The 16,003-nt window shown below is 38.4% G+C and overlaps 2 protein-coding genes and 1 long non-coding RNA gene across 17 annotated transcripts in view; 2 read left to right on the top strand and 1 right to left on the bottom strand.

The window, feature by feature from the left end:
* Positions 1–10,397: 10,397 nt before the first annotated feature.
* On the top strand, positions 10,398–11,042 carry LOC122757529. The gene has a single exon (XM_044009867.1). The coding sequence runs from the start codon at positions 10,414–10,416 to the stop codon at positions 10,996–10,998; it is 585 nt and encodes a 194-aa protein (XP_043865802.1). The 5' UTR covers positions 10,398–10,413; the 3' UTR covers positions 10,999–11,042.
* Positions 11,043–13,567: 2,525 nt separating this feature from the next.
* On the bottom strand, positions 13,568–14,608 carry LOC122757595. The gene is made up of 2 exons (XR_006357692.1): positions 14,521–14,608; positions 13,568–14,034 (listed from the first exon to the last, which is right to left on the bottom strand). It is a non-coding gene; the product is annotated as an uncharacterized LOC122757595 (long non-coding RNA).
* Positions 14,609–14,814: 206 nt separating this feature from the next.
* The window catches only part of LOC6583386 (sex determination protein fox-1), a 145,959-nt gene continuing 144,770 nt past the window's right edge, over positions 14,815–16,003 (top strand). For 4 of the 15 annotated variants that reach the window (XM_032731533.2, XM_032731527.2, XM_032731531.2 and 1 more), the window contains exon 1: positions 14,816–15,015. The gene's annotated coding sequence lies outside the window, so the exon portion shown is untranslated. Of the gene's footprint in view, positions 15,016–16,003 lie in introns of all 15 variants that reach the window. The other 11 variants (XM_032731541.2, XM_032731537.2, XM_032731536.2 and 8 more) reach the window with 6 other exon arrangements.

Here is a 16,003-nt window from a genome sequence, read left to right as displayed (position 1 = left end):
TAAATGTTATGGTTGGTTTCCTGCGCTGCAAGCGACGACGCATGTAGTCAGATTTTCCGGGCAGCCATCTATGTATGTCCACTAAACACTAAACACGACCACAAAATGGTCGAGCGACTGGAGTCGCTTTTAATTAATGGCCCGGCATATTCATGGCGCATAAATTTACGCTCCAAAATTCAAGCAGAACTCAACCCTAATCAGGCTTTCAGTAAATGGATGGAAAAGGCCGCTAAATAATAACGTTTTCCTTTTGCTTCTGCGAGCGAATTCGTAAATGAAAGCGCGAGTCTAAAAAAGGAAGCACTTATTTTCCTCCAGCAGCGGAGCCAATAAATTAATTTAGAAATTTTATTTATGTGAAAAGGAAAGGACTTTGGATGTTTAATAATTTGTGTCTGGCTGATGATAAATGTTGGGCATTAACAGAGCTTAACATTTCAATATTAACAAAAATCAATTAAGCTCTCATATAAAGAGCAAGCTTATGAAGTTATTGACGTTAATACTAATTAATTAACTGTTGTGTGAAAGCTTCAAGCAGGTTTCATAATAGTTTATCATCAAAATAAATCATTCATAGTGTATGACAAGCAGAGTGTAATTGTGGTTATGTAAAGCATAAAGGTTTTTTTTTTCTATGGCCTGTAGCTAATTTTGTTGCTTGTTAAGTAAGGTAAAGGTGCAATTTGTGTAACATTTTGTGTGACTCATATAATTTTATGCTGCCCTAAAACGCAGGTCTAGAGGGTCTATTCATTTCCCTATATGTAGGCAGTCAAATTTTTTAGATGATTTTCAGTCTGTTTTCCTTATAATAATAATTCCCCCTAAAAGATGACCATATAATCAAGGCATCTACATATCAGATGCATATCTCTATGCATAAAGTATTAAGGCGGCTGTGTAGTGCCCGGACTTACACTTATCTCTCTCTCCAGGGTATCCATGTAGCAAGAAATTAAGCAACACCAAGGAAAACATTTGGATTTCCAAAATCTCTGTGGTTTCCCAATCCCAACATGCATAAAAAAATATTATAATCTCAAACATACCCACACATCCACCCACGCCAACATTTCTAACATGAGCTAAGTGAAGATTCAGTTAACAATTTCATTAAAATTTAAAGCAGAGATGAGAAGCGAATGGCAGATAAAAATAAATGGAGTACACATGTCACGCTCGTTTGTTGCTGTAGCTGTTGATGTTGATGTTGCTGTTGTTGCTTTACATGTGCGGCTTGTTTTACATACTTGTATAACGGGCAGCCAAAAGTGCGTGGCAAGCAACAGGATATGGGCCTTGATTGGCTAGGCAGATACCCTTGATCAAACATTGACGGCAGTTAAGTATAATTGGTTAGAGCAGTCTAAATATGGTCTATATTAACTAATCTGTCTGTAATGCAGCTATTTTATTATGAAGAGGCAATTGTTTCTTCTATGTGTACGACTCCAAGACAACATTGGCCATTATCCAAATAAGAATGCGCCGAGTTAGTCCTTCAGATAGCGCTGTCTGCAAGTAACAGTCACAAGGATGGAGCAACTCGAATGCCGAGTGCAGCAACTGAGTGCCAACGCTTGACACATAGCCGTCGCATCAAGGCCACCAATGGCAACCAAGCGTCCACGTGTCGCCTTGCCACACCTGCTTCCTGCTGTCAAAATGCCCGCCCATTTTGTTGACTTGCCTTTTTTTTTTTGCTACGAGATTTTTTTGCCGCGCACAATTGGGAATTTATATAAAAAAAGTACGGAATCTGCGTTTTCCGGCGGAAAAAACTTGGCTACTGACTGCTGACTGTTCGCTTGAAAGCGGAGCAAAGGGTGTCGGAAACGCGGCAACTTGATTCAACTCGAAGACGGCAATGGAAAACAGAAATGCGGCAGCCAAAAGCCAATGCAACAACACCGGCAACAACAATGCGAGCGTAATCAAAGCACAATGCAAAGCTTGTTAAATGCAGCAGCGCCCGACTACTCGGATACCCGGATACCCGAATACCAGATGGCCAAAAGGAGCCGGAGCCGGTGTCGGAGCCGGAGCTAGAAAGTCGCCAAGGCAACAATAAAATATTTCTATGCAGCAAATTGAAGCTTAAAGCGCGCTGATGTGGCGCTTGTGGCAAGTGAGTTGCTCACAGACAGCCAGCGCCGTACACAAACACAAACATAACTAACACATACTTACTTATTTATGTACATATTTATACGTACTTATATAAATTTAATATATATGTATATATGTTTACCGTTTGGTTTACTTAAACTCAAGTTCCGTAAATCGTTTGTATATAGACGGAAGAAGAAAAATTGGAATTATACGTGATTTTTTTCAACACACATCCACATCCTCAAACACACACAGATTCATGTATAACATTTTAGACGCCATTTTTTCTGTGATTTTATTTGCTGCGTAACGCATACGTCGTGTGTGCCGCATGCTCTTTCGCTCTCTACTTTCTGTTGATACTGCAAATTTGTAGCATCGAATGTGAAATTATGCGCCACAGATAACGTTGAATTTGCTTTGTGCTGCATTTCATTTAGGATTTAAATTTTTTCTCCTCTATTTTAGTTCATTTTTGCCGCATGGAAGTGTCACTCATAGCGCAAATGTATTGCGGCTGTTATTGTTTTGTTATTACTGTTACAACAGGCAACAGCAATTTTAATTGAAAAATTTCAAACGATAATGCTGCCTAATTGTGGCTGACTCATTTGTGAAACTGTCCTCATTTCGCGAATGCCAAATTATATTCCGTAAATATTACACAACATGCGCGCATCTGCCTAATTGAATTTTGTTTTTGGGGCTCATTGGACATATGATAATACTGCCGCAAACATGATAATGTGCACTCATTATGACACACAAATAGGCTTATGATAGTCATTCATCAAGTTTTTAATTGCTTCAAAGCTAGAATTGTCTGACCACATGCTCCAAACAATTAAATATCTGGCTCACATATGAATTTTGGTTTAGTCATCTCTACGATTAAATTTATTCTAAATCAACTTTCAGCTGCTGCCGACCAATAGCCACTTTCAAAGGGCATGCAATGACAGCTTGAGCCCAAGCAAATCTTTAAGTTAAATGCATATGGGAAAAGCGTAAAATCTTACCTCTTCGAATTGGCCAGCTCAGCCGCACGGTTTCATGTGAAGACCTTGAGCGCCGAAAGTCTTTGCAAATCCAATCGAATTATGTTGCCAGAACTGTGAGCCTCAACCTGTCCGTAAATTTAGTTATGTTTCTGATAGCTTTAACATTTCAGATAGCCGAATGACAAGTAAAGCACGAAATGGAACTTAATTATATCTATTTTTAAGACACAATCTTTAATAATTTAATTGAGGAAAGCAGACGAATATGTAAAAAATCAATATTTGACTTGAAAATTGTTGAGATTCTGACTCTCGGATTACAAGGCTTCAAATAAAGAATTTAGTCCGCAGGGAGAAATTGATGACAAACAAAGTAAAGAGGACAGTGGAAGAGAAAGAGAGAGTGAGCTCATGCGAAGTTGGTTAAAGAATGTTGTAAGCTTAAGATAAAAGAAAACAAAAATAAATGTATATACATATGTGTATACATGTCTATTTCTTTTTTGAGAATTTTTCCCGTACTCTTTATATATATATCGTGGTTTAAAAATATGCATACGATATTTATTTTTCCTCGCTTTCTTTCAATTTCATTCATGAATGTACGTATTAGCTTGTGTTTATTTCATTAAATATTTGTATAACATGTATATATTTGTATATTGTTACTGTATTCCATAGCTATATAAAAAGGTTGCGCAGTTTACAGTTAAAATTTAAAATTTAAAGTTAATCCCTAATCAATCATTCTATGAGTCAACATAAAGATACATAGTTATTATTAATATATGTTTATGTATATATGTATATAAATGTATGTGTATATAAATAAATATTAGTTCCATATCGATTTTTAAAAGCAAATTGGTAAACTTTGTACTCTGTGTAAGTCAGTGGCATCATCTGCTCGAGTGGCAGCCCAAAAATGTTTGTTACCAAAGTTTTTGGGACGCCACATGGGGAAAAAAAGAGAAATTTACATTGATTTTTACTTCCCCAATGGCAAAGTGTGCTGTGAATTTGTGTGTTGTTGTGTGTAATGAACCATTAACTGTTTAAAAGTAAAGAAAACAGCTCAACGCCTCCAGCCATGGCTAAACTAAACTAAACAAAACTTTTGATACCCTGAAAGAGGATAACCAGCTTTTTGGATTGTATACAAAGGGCAGAAAAATATATATGATGAAACGTTATTAGTTTTGTTAAGAATGACAAGCTGCGTCTCTCTAGATCTCCATCTAACTTTCCTTTTTCAATTCCAATTTAATATTTTCGAGCTGTCTATCTAAAAAACTAATAAGATGGTATACTACAAGTGAGACACAGCTATCATCCACAACAGGTTTAAGCACTAGACGATAGCTAAATGTACCTTGTATTTCATTAAGCTTAAGTTAATATTTGGTGAATGACTTTATCAATCTGCGAATTAGTTCATCCATCTATTTTTTATTAACTAACAGATGTAACAGCTCAGTCAGTCCAGACAGTCACTTCAAGGAATCAGAAGTCTGCAAAGCACTTATTTGTCAAAAAATAAAGTCTACTTTAGCTTTCCTCTTCAGCTTTCTCAGTTGCTCCGCAGCAGACACAAGTCATAGAGAGGAATTTTCAATTTAATAACAGCAAGAGAAATTACACTGCAGCATTACTGTCTGCTTCTCTCGCCTTTTCACTCTGTCTACCGTCTTTCTCTCTCTCTCTGTCTCTGTCTGACTTTCTCAGTGTGTAGTACAATACTTTCAACAGCATTAATTTATGCATGAAGCTATGTGGCACGTACTGTAATGGGGATATTTCTTAGGAGAAGCGACCAAAAGTCAGACCGGCATAGATAGAGGATGCAAAGCCTGTGGCAGGAAGTGGAAGCGCATGTGCAGGGCCATTGGCAATGCCACAGCAGGAAGTCACTGGCAGAGGCTTATTACCAGGCATGGCCAGTACTCTCTGCGCCCAGCCCCCCTGGCCCTCATCAACTGTCAAAACCTTTGTCTCATTGCCTGCCAAATATGCATGTCTTGTATCTGCAATTGCAGCTGCAACCACAACTCCAACCCAACTCGAACGGCAGCTGTGATTCGATAGCTAAACACGTGCGTCGCAGTCATTTGCCTCTTTGGCAACTTTAACTAACATTGCTCACCAGAATATTGAGCTCAACTATGTCAAGCTGTTATTCTATTTGCTAAGAAATATTAACCCAGATGGACAATGCCCCATTGCTTATATTTTCTTTGTTAACCCCTAGGCGTAACCCTTTCGTTTTTCTAAGGATCCCAGTTTAACTTAAATTAGGCTGAAGTGCTGATACAAATAATAGTTAGTTATTATCAAAGGAAAATTGTACTTAAGCATTCAGATGCATGCATTACGTCCTTGGGTCCCCTTTGGCCCCATTTTCTCAGTCGAGAGGATGGCAATGGGCCCATATGTCTGGGTATGACGTCTGGGTATGACGTCTGTTGGTGAGCATTGTGTGCATTCAATTCGCATTTGAATGGACCCAGTCTAACGTACCTCGACACAAATTATGCAACTCAATTTGTATGTGCAAAGGCCTTGACTCAATTGCCGGGCTGTCGCTTTGCTGCGGATGCGGATTCCCAACCAGCAGCAATAAGTAGTTAACGTCTGCAGATTGAACTAAGCTCAACTCAAGCTAAGAAAAACTACTTATCATTGACAACATGCTAATTAGCACATTTGAAAAGCCATTTTAGATTTGAAATATGTACATAAATAGTTATGAAGGGTTAAAGTTATTGTATTAATAGCAAATAAATTATATAATAATAATAATATTAATATTTAATAATATATAATTTCAAATACTTCACTAAGTCTAAAGTAGCTCCAAACATCTGATTTTGTCTGTAGTATGACGAGAAATTGTTGAATTTTGCAAAATCAATTAAAAATCGTTGTCAAAGATTATCAAACATCCTTTTTGCCTGTAATCCATAGTTGTTACAAGCAATTAAAAAAGAGGGAGATAAAACGATAGAGCTTCGATTTTTAATTCATTTTGAGTTCACAAGCGAATGAACGCCTTAGTCTATGCACGTTTTAATGAAAAAGGGTAAAACGGATATTGGAATGCGAAGAGAAGGTAAGAAAATGAATACAACCGTTTACTTATCAAATTTCATTTTCAAATATTTAATAAAATTTGATACTGAGCTCTTATGTATAGAAATATTGTAATCAGGTTTAAATAGCTGCTCATCAAATTTCGGCATCAGAAATAATTTAATGAGTTTAAAAGCTTTGCTGCCTTAGGAATTTTACAATTAAATTTGCATTTTAATTAAGTTCAATATTTTTGTATGATTCAGTAAATACAGTTGCAATGAAACAGCCTGTACAATTAATTTGTAATGCAATGCCAGAAAACTAAAAAAGCCTTTTCACTTTTCACACGAAATCAATTTTCTGTAAAAAATAGCTCATGCCTCTTTAACATAAAAGCCAATAAGGCTTTGCAATGTAATTCTCATTAAAATAAAATCAGTGCTAAATGAAAACGCAAATACAAATGCATATATAATGGCAAACGTGGCAGTAGACAGCAAAAGTACGAGAAGCAGAGAAGTTTGTGTTTTCTGTATGATTTGCAACCTACAGGAAGTGCCTGGAGAGCTGCTTAGTTATTCAGAGCATGTCTGTGTTGTTGTTCGACTGACAAACTGCCTGACTTGCTGACTGCCTGACTGGCTGACTGACTGACTGGATGAATAACTGTCTGCATGAATGGGGCGCTACCTGATGCACGACTGGTTAAGTGACTAGCCCAGGACTGCAGCAGCATGAATAGCAGGCAGCAGACGAAACGCTTAGTATACTTTTTTGGGCCCTCGGCTGTTGCCAGAACTGGAACGACGACGTGAGTGAAGGTCGCGGGCGTTGCCTACGTCATCGTATGGCAGAGATCTCACCAACATTGTGTTGAGCATAATAATGAGCAGCACACACAAAATGGAGATTGAACCCGAAACACTTGGCTACTTTCCAAAACTCACTCTCTACCTCTCTCTCTCCCTCTCTCGCTCTTTCAATCGACCTGTGCGCCTGTTTCCATTTGCATTCAGTGTATTTTGATTTAAGTTTAAGCAATTTATTGCTGGCTCATTTCTTGCTAACTAAATGACATTCATTTGATAATCTCTTTCAGTTTTCCACTCCCATTTCTACTGCATCTTTTATTTGTGCAAATTGCTGTATCTCAGCATTTTGCTACAATTCAAAACAAAACCGAACTTTAAATGAAAATGCAAATGCCCTGGCAGGCGACAATTGCCATTTCGTATTCCCACAAGCAATTAGTTTGCTACTTACGTTCAATTATTTGTGTGTGCTTGAAATTTGAATGAAAACGAAAACCTTTTACAATTTAAAAGTGCATCTGTGTTAGTATTTGCCTACAAGAGTTGCATTGGGCTTTTATATTAGCTACAATTAATTTAATCTATTTCATTTTTATTTTAAAATCGAACTTAATCATACAAGAGCACAGAGTGTGATTATTATGTCTCGTGTCGTAGGCATTTAAAATAAAGTGAAATAATAATTGCTTCCATTACTTAATAGATACGACTGTTAATTTAACATCATTAAAGTACAAATTAGCAAAATTCCCTATATATATACTTATGTATGTATGTATATACAAGAAAATCAAATACTGCAATTTGTTCGATACAATAGTCATTCTGCCTCTTAGCTTAATTAAACAAAATTAAAGCTATGATTACTTTGTTTTACATATATGTATATAAATTCAAAAAACTAAAAAACATCTATTCTAAATGGAGATATTTTATAATACTTATCGCTAAATTTCCACTATGTCCTCCATAAAATAACAAATAATCCAAAGCATAAGCTTAAATCGCTTACATAAAATTTATTACACGTTTAATTTACAAATACCACATTTTTAACACTTATAAGCTCATTATTTCCATCGGCAAATAAACAGAGTAGGGACTGAAAGAATGTGGTCGGCTAACAAACTACAACCCACATCAAACACACGAAAGACAAAAATGGTAACACGATGCTAAAAAAAAAGGAAGAAAACAAAAATTCTCTCTTTGCTGCACCGAAAGTGAAATACTCTTATAAAATATATAATTAGTCTCTTCCAAGTCTTAGTTTTGTTCCAAGTATTTCTTGCAAATATTCCCTCTAAGTATTTCTATTAAATATTTATTCTAAGTACTTTCTCCAAGTCTTTAAACGATCACAGCATTCACTTGACTTGACCCACCAGTACTGGTCGACTGAAGGAATGTTGCAGCTGTTCCACTTTATATAAAGCGATTTTCACTCAAATCCTAAGTCTCGCTCAAATGAGGGACCAATGGGGACGCTCTCTGCTTCTGCAAGCACTCCAGCTTCGTTTTACTCAAGTATGAATACCAAATGAATGAAATGAAATGAAAATGAAATATATAGACAACTTAAATGATCTTGTTAGTCATGCAGACAGAGAGACAGATTGTGAAGTATACAGAGAGACATACATACAGAGAGACAGATACACATATACATATATAGATAAACTAACATGCATAGTTAATAGTTAGTTGCATTAGGTATGGCAGGCATAAAACATATATTCTTGATAAGAGCGATGAGTTTTCTTACTTATTCTTCTAAATTGTTTCTTCGATAGAGAATATTAAGTCAATAAACCTCATATAACATTCACTTGAACAGCTCCTTCTGTGCGTTACATATGGCTTGACTTAGTTATAATATCCTTTATACAGGCAGAGCTTGCATAACAACAAAACATAATAAGCTCTGAAGAGGACTATTCACAATATCCAGAGTGGGTTATAAATCAAATGAGTATTGGCCACAGCACGTGCCCAGATAACTAAGCATAATGCGAGATATACAAATGTGCGAAAAATAGCTAGAGAGACGGCTGCCACGCCCACTTTGCAGCAATAAGAAACAGCTGGCGGCACATTAAACTCAATGAGTTGAAATTATTTGCAGGCGTAGGTCAACGAATTCCCAGCTAATGCGGTAGGTGAGTGGTGGGGGGCGGGCGGGCGATAGCCGATGGGTGAAGGGCGAAGGGCGATGGGCGAAGGGCGATGGGCGATGGGCGATGGGCGTTGGGTGGTGGACAGTTGAGACTACCGGGCGTGGCACTCGGGCGTTGCTATAAAAGACAGCTTCCGCAAACAATAAATTTATCCCGCCAAATGAGAAAAAGTGGGTCCCAGGGCAACTCGTTGCCAGCCAAGTCGAAAGCATGCAAAGATTCTGGCAAAGCAGTGGCACGACCAGAAATACTTTTAAAACGTAAGCTGGACATTTCCGTAATATCTATTATATTACATACATATATGTAAGTAAGTATATATGCTGTTGTTGTTTGTAGTTGGCAGCTTTGCTATGGGTAGCCTTATTAAGCTGTAATGTATTCAATGTGAGACACCATTCCACTCCATTTAAGGCTAAGAATATGCTCAGTTTTTGTAGGCTGTCATAATTTATAACGGCATCATCCGCCACAGACGCCCATCGGCTAGATAAGTGCTTAGATTTAACAGGACAGCAACAGAAAAAAAAAAAAAAAATAAATAAATAAATAAGAAGAAGAAGACAATAAACAACTTCAAGCATTCAAGTTTACATAACAACGCAAATTGAAGGTAGTTCGAGGAAAAGCCTTTGGCGAGAATTTCAATTTCGGTGAGACTCCTATTGGAAAATCAACTAATGAAGCCATTCATAGAGCTCCCACATCTGGCCGGTTGTAGAAAAACAATTCAGCTTAAAGTCTGTGCCGAGATAGCGCTTAAAATAAATTCCAAGAATTTAATAGGCTTGTGAGCAATACACAATTTACTCCTTATGATGGTAATAAGCTCTTCAAGATAAACTCAGGCAATAATATAATGTTGACGATATGAAACTATGTTTATTTTCCTCTGATTAATATTTCGACGGCTTTCACATACCTAAATACATTTGCACTATACATATCTTAAGACAATATTTAATATTTAATATTTATTTCCATAAAAATACTGGAAATAACTATTTCAACATTTTCTTTATATTAATAATAACTGCAAATGATTTTTATTTATTTATTTATTTTTATTTTTTATTTATTATTCGTTTTATTTATTATTTAGTTTTTGTAATGTTTGTGATTACATAATTTGTTAAGGTCATAAAATATGGCCAGAACTATTGCAATTAAGCCCACCTTTGCATAGAAAACAGTTTATTCATTCAGTTAGCGTTGTGCTTTGCCGACTTAAAGATGCAGTCGCTGGTTTCCGTTTTTCTGCTTTTGACAGTGACTGCATTCACTGGAGAGCTATTAGGCAGCGAAAGTGAAATATTAAAATACATAAAGGTCAGAGAGTGCATTGATCGACTGCACATGGATAACGCAAATCTGACCGTGGTTGTGGAGTGCCTGGCGAGGTTTGGCAGTCAGAGGGCTTACTTCGAGCACACGTTGTGGAAGATAGACTTGGTGCAGCGCCGTCTGCAGGGTCTGGCGAACATTATATCGGATAATCCATATGTATATGTACCGTCGCCCTATAAGAAAATCGACGATGTGCTGAAAATCAAGGGCAGCGTTGCTGGCTATAGCTGCCAGCAGAAGTTGTTTGTGGTGCAGGCCATACGCAGAAAGCTGGAGCAAGTGTATATGATGAACGGCATTGAGAGCACCCTGTTTAAGTGGCCCTTCAAACGAAAGAGACCAGATATAGACATTAAGCAGGAACGAACCCCTAATGACTACCCTGAGCTCCAAGATAATGGTGCTGATTATCCGGAGTTGACCTGCCTCATACGTCTGGCCATCGGTAATATGTCGGGGCATACGCCTTAGCATTGCAATTGAATATACTTCTTGAGTGAATACGAGAAAAACAACTCATTTGACTTGTTAATTACAACTAAATAATGAGTGGCGGCCAGGCCGCGCTCTGCAGCCATTCAGGTGCGAAAACAACGCTTGGTCACACGCGGCGTATGAGTGCTGGCTCTGATTTACGCGCGGCCACAGCAGGCATCAGCTGGTGCAGCATGCAAATGTCGGCCAGAAGCGGTGAGTGGACGGATCGGGGGGTTGGCTAGGAGCTGCTTTAAGTAATTGCTTAGGAGTTGCGCAACATGCGGCACAGCAATAAAAATAATAACACTATAATAATAACAGTAATGGTGCACGCAGCCAGCCCCAGTCGCAGCGGCAGACGCAGAGCCCTGCCATGTGTGGCCCTGGCCGGCACGTATCTATTCAGCTCCGGGCACTTGGCACAGACTGAGCTCAAGTTTTTTTATACCCTGAACCCATTTTCAATGGGAAATCAGGGTATAATGGTTTTGTTGAAATGTATGTAACAGGCAGAAGGAGGCGTGGCAGACCCCACAAAGTATATATATTCTTGATCAGGGCGACGAGCTGAGTTGATTTGGCCCTGTCCGTCTGTCTGTCCGTCTGTCCGTCTGTCCGTCCGTCCGTCTGTCCGTCTGTCCGTCTGTCCGTATGTATGAACGCGTCGATTTCAGAAGATATAAGAGCTAGAGACTTCAAATTTTTTTTTTAAATGTTCGTAATTACAGCGCGCATATCAAGTTTATCATTAAAAATCGATAACTCATCCCGATCTTTTTTTATCGATAAAAAACCTTATCGAAAACCAGTTATAAAATTATATCTTCTACACCTTTATTGCTAGAGTCTCCAAATTTTTAATGTATGTTTATATGCAATTTATACAATTTCGGTTTTCGTTAAAATTTACCCCCCACCCTTAAATTCACCCCCTCACCCTCACTTTTGTAAAAAGCGTATTTCAAATACTAGAAACTTGTGCTTTGGCAATTACATGCATATCCATGTCATAATCATAATCTGAAAGTTTCATGAAGATCGTACGTCCACAAAAAAGTTATTAAGCAATTAAGTTCTCATAGTAAGCGCTCACTGCCGCCCATGCGTGTTTATGCTTGTGTGTGTATATGTATGTAATTGTTTGTGTATGTGTGTGTGTGTGTGTGTGTATGTGTGTATGTATGTGTGTGTATGTATGCCTGTGTGTGCGTGCGTGCGTACGAGCGTGTGTGTGTGTGTGTGCGTGTTTCTTGTGTAAGCTGAAAGTCGCGAAAAAGTATTGAAATATCTATTGCTCCAAGGGTTCAGGGGATCTCGTAGTCGAGCAGTCTCGACTAGAGCTTTCTTACTTGTTTTGTTTATGCACTTGCCTTGTTTATTTTAATGTGCCATATAAAATAATTAAATGGACGCGCATGCAACAAGCGCACAGCGCGATAAGAGATAAACAGTTGCCAGCCGAGCGTACGGCTATCGGGAAACTTGCATGTAATTAGCATAGCGTGCCACATTAAATGCCGTTAGTGGCACATTGTCTGGCGCATAGAGTAAGCTCTGACCAGTGGCCCCCACTAATTGGTATCAGGCCGTGAAAAGTCACACACACACACAAGAAATGAAGTCGAAATGCATGCTCTGATATTATATGCAAGTAAATAAAAAAACAAATTGGTTTTTAGCAAATTCAAATACATATATGGGAAACGCTAGTTAAATTAGCCCAACACTATTTTATAAGGTTTCCCTCTTCACCTCATTTCCTCACACTTTATCACTCAAATGTATATATATGGCTGAAACTGTAATAAGCTAACATTAAGCACACTTGTATTATTCCATCCATGTATATATATACATATGTATATATACATATATATACCAGCAAACAAATTTCTATTTGCATTGCTTCCATATCTTCTTGGCTTGTTATCCAATCAACAACTGAACTATGTAAAATCGGAATTGGGAAATGCAGACAGACAGACAGACAGGGCATGGCCATATCGACTCAGCTCTTTATTTAATTTAAAAACATATACATATACACATGCACACAATCTTCTGCTTTCTGCGTAACCCAATACAATTGAAGTGTGAAGCTATGATATATAGTAGCAGTAGTGTAGTAGTAATGTAGTAAGTAGTATGTAGTAGTATAGTAATAGTAGTAAGGTACAATTCTAAGCTATAGGGAAAAGAGTAGAAATATGGTATGATAAATGATAATAATATGTATAGTCATATATACTTTAAGTCGTATATATTCTAAAAGTACAACACTTTCACACTAATATATTTTTTCAGGTTCACAGCCAAATGAACTCGGCTTATCGACCTTAATGATTTACTCTAATTTTCAATGGGTCTTGTATATAAATCATCGAAATAATTTGCCTAAATTAGAGCCACTTCAGATTTATGGAGTAAAACACTGAACAGCTCTAACTGAACTGGAGTTATTAACTCTCACTAGCTGAATGATACGGATGATGTACTGAGAGTATATCTTCTATATTGTAATATAATCTAGCTAGTTATGTAATGCCACAAAGCCACAGGCGAAAAAATGAAATCTTGAATTTATTAGCAACTAATTTATAATAGAATTTATACAGCCTCTCAAATATTTTGTGAGCCTTGGTCCAATTTCATCTTTAACTTTCTTGTTTTCGTGCTCTGCTGTCGCGTGCGTCATTTTGCTGCCGTTTCTTTTGCACACGCCCCATTTGGGCCGCTCCCAACTCGGCAAGTGGGCTGCAATGTCAATAAAAATTCAATTACGTTTCGCACAAAACTTGTCTGGTATGCCTTTCTTATAGCCATTTAGATATTGGCTATCGGCCGTGCAGACGCACAACGATTCGAGGCATCAACGTTGTTGTCTTCGCTGAGTGGCATTGCGAAATTTGTTTGACATTTGAATAGCAGCATCAATTAAATTCGGACAACAAAAGCGCCTCGAAATTGGGATGGAATGGAATCAAAAGTCTTGCATTTAGCATCTGAGATGTGGTATCTGGGATCTGTAATCTGAAGCAGGGCACTTAAATTTAATGGCGTGTTTATGTAACCCAACGCCCACAGCAAACAGTAGATAATCATAATCGTAATCATAATTTGTGCTAAATTGAGCTCGAGCTCGAGCTCGGCCCACCCAATTCACTATTGCATGTGCCGCTGAAATGCTTTCAATAAAAATAGATTGTGCGCATTCGTAATTTGCTTAAAGTGATTTGGTTTTGGCCACATGTGCCAAAAGTGTTAAATAGCTGCTTGTCAAAGCGAATTCGTGTTAAGGTCATTGTGCGTGTTATGACCAAAATTCCAATTTCTCTCTCTCACTCTCCCATCTCACTCTCACTATCGCTCTCTCGCTCCCACATAGGCAGGTGTAGTCAAGTCGTGTTAGTGCTACAGCCTCCAAAGCAAAGAGCATGGCATACACTCTCCCCAAGCAGCATACAAGTGTTATACAAGTGTTATACGCCCGCCTTGCTGTTGCTGCTGCATACTTACAGGCGCGCTTGGACTTCGGCTTCAGTCTCCCTTTGCCAGTGCTCTCGTTCACACACTGACAGCTCTCGCCAGTGCCGCCCGATACAAGTGCCGACGTGAGTGTCCCTCAGGAAGCGCGTAAACTTCTGTGCAAGAAAGCTCAGCCTTCGCATTAATCAGGCACACATATTTTTGGGCCTGAACAGCATTTACGTTTGGCTTCATTAGTGGCTGCATAGCTTCGTCTTCCTCCCGCTCATTGGCCAACCTCTGTGGCTCGTTGTGTGCGTATAAGCGTATGCGTGCGTGTGCGTGTGCGTATGCGTGTGTGTGCGTTAGGTTAATGAGCCAAAAGTGTTTTATCGTGTTGTGTGTTAAATATTTAATACAATCTTGGATAAATGTTGCATAATATGTGTGTCGCTTGGCATTAGATAGCATCTACTTCATATTATCCCATATTAGCGTTGGCCGCAGTCTAAGGGCCTACAATTGACTCTAAGCCAGAAGAAGCGAGTAAGTACCGTGCGCTTGAACATAAATTAATTTGGCTATGTAGTAAAGGCGCAAACTAATATCAAATTAGCTCCGCTTGATGTTTAATTGAAATTTGTTGTTGTTTATAGTCAATAGATGAGTAAATAGATTCATTTACTTAAATTTGACTTATAAATCGAATTGTTTTCGTTTTACTTTCTGCATTTCAAGGAATTCTTGGGTATATCCAAATTTTATGGTTCCTACAAAATTTATAAATTCTTCAATTAACAAGAATTTTATATCTACTCTGGCTACAAATTGCCAGCATAAATGTTCAATTTTCTGCGAATTTATTTGCAGCAGGAATGGGGCAGCCACAAGACGTGGCATCAACAAAAGCATTCAAACGCACACACACACACACACACATACAAAGACAAACTCCCACTCACATAAACACGGACCCAATTTCATCTGCTGCGCAGAGACTTTCAAATTAATTGTAGCCTAACATTTTGCTACTTGCCACAACTTACTCTAATACTAGTTCATTTGCCACGCCCCTGCCACGCACACACACACCCTCGTAATGCGTAGCAGCATCCCAACTAAGTAAATAATGCGTAAAACAAGTCGAGCGTTTTACGGTTGCGTCCTTAGCCCCCTCTCCCTCAGTCACCTCCTCCTCTCAGCACACAGCTCGACTCGCATAGGGAAACCGTCAATTGTAAAATTGTGGCTGGTAACAAATCGAGGCAGGAGTTTCAGCTCGTGCTGGGCGTTACTTTCGTTGCCGCCCGTCGACTGTTGACTGCCGACTGCAGCTGATGAAGGCAAAAAGGATTGTCAGGAAGAGCCGAGGCACGCGTGTGCCGGTGTAATTCATTATGCTGACTAACTAAACGAGAAGTTGGACGCAGCTGCTGAAGCGGGAGTTAGAGCATTGTCAATGCCAGCAAAGCAGATGGGACAGAGCTTGCTACAAATACTTTTCATACACATAAACATTTGTGCACATGTGACG

This window comes from Drosophila mojavensis, unplaced genomic scaffold (genome assembly GCF_018153725.1).
Source record: "Drosophila mojavensis isolate 15081-1352.22 unplaced genomic scaffold, ASM1815372v1 contig_74, whole genome shotgun sequence".
Taxonomy (NCBI): Eukaryota; Metazoa; Arthropoda; class Insecta; order Diptera; family Drosophilidae; genus Drosophila; species Drosophila mojavensis.
Note: the sequence above shows the minus strand (reverse complement) of the source record. Positions and strands in the feature narration are given on the sequence as shown.

Excerpts from the sequence above, each read along its gene's own strand:
- LOC122757529 (XM_044009867.1), top strand. The coding sequence starts at position 10,414 with ATGCAGTCGCTGGTTTCCGTTTTTCTGCTTTTGACAGTGACTGCATTC.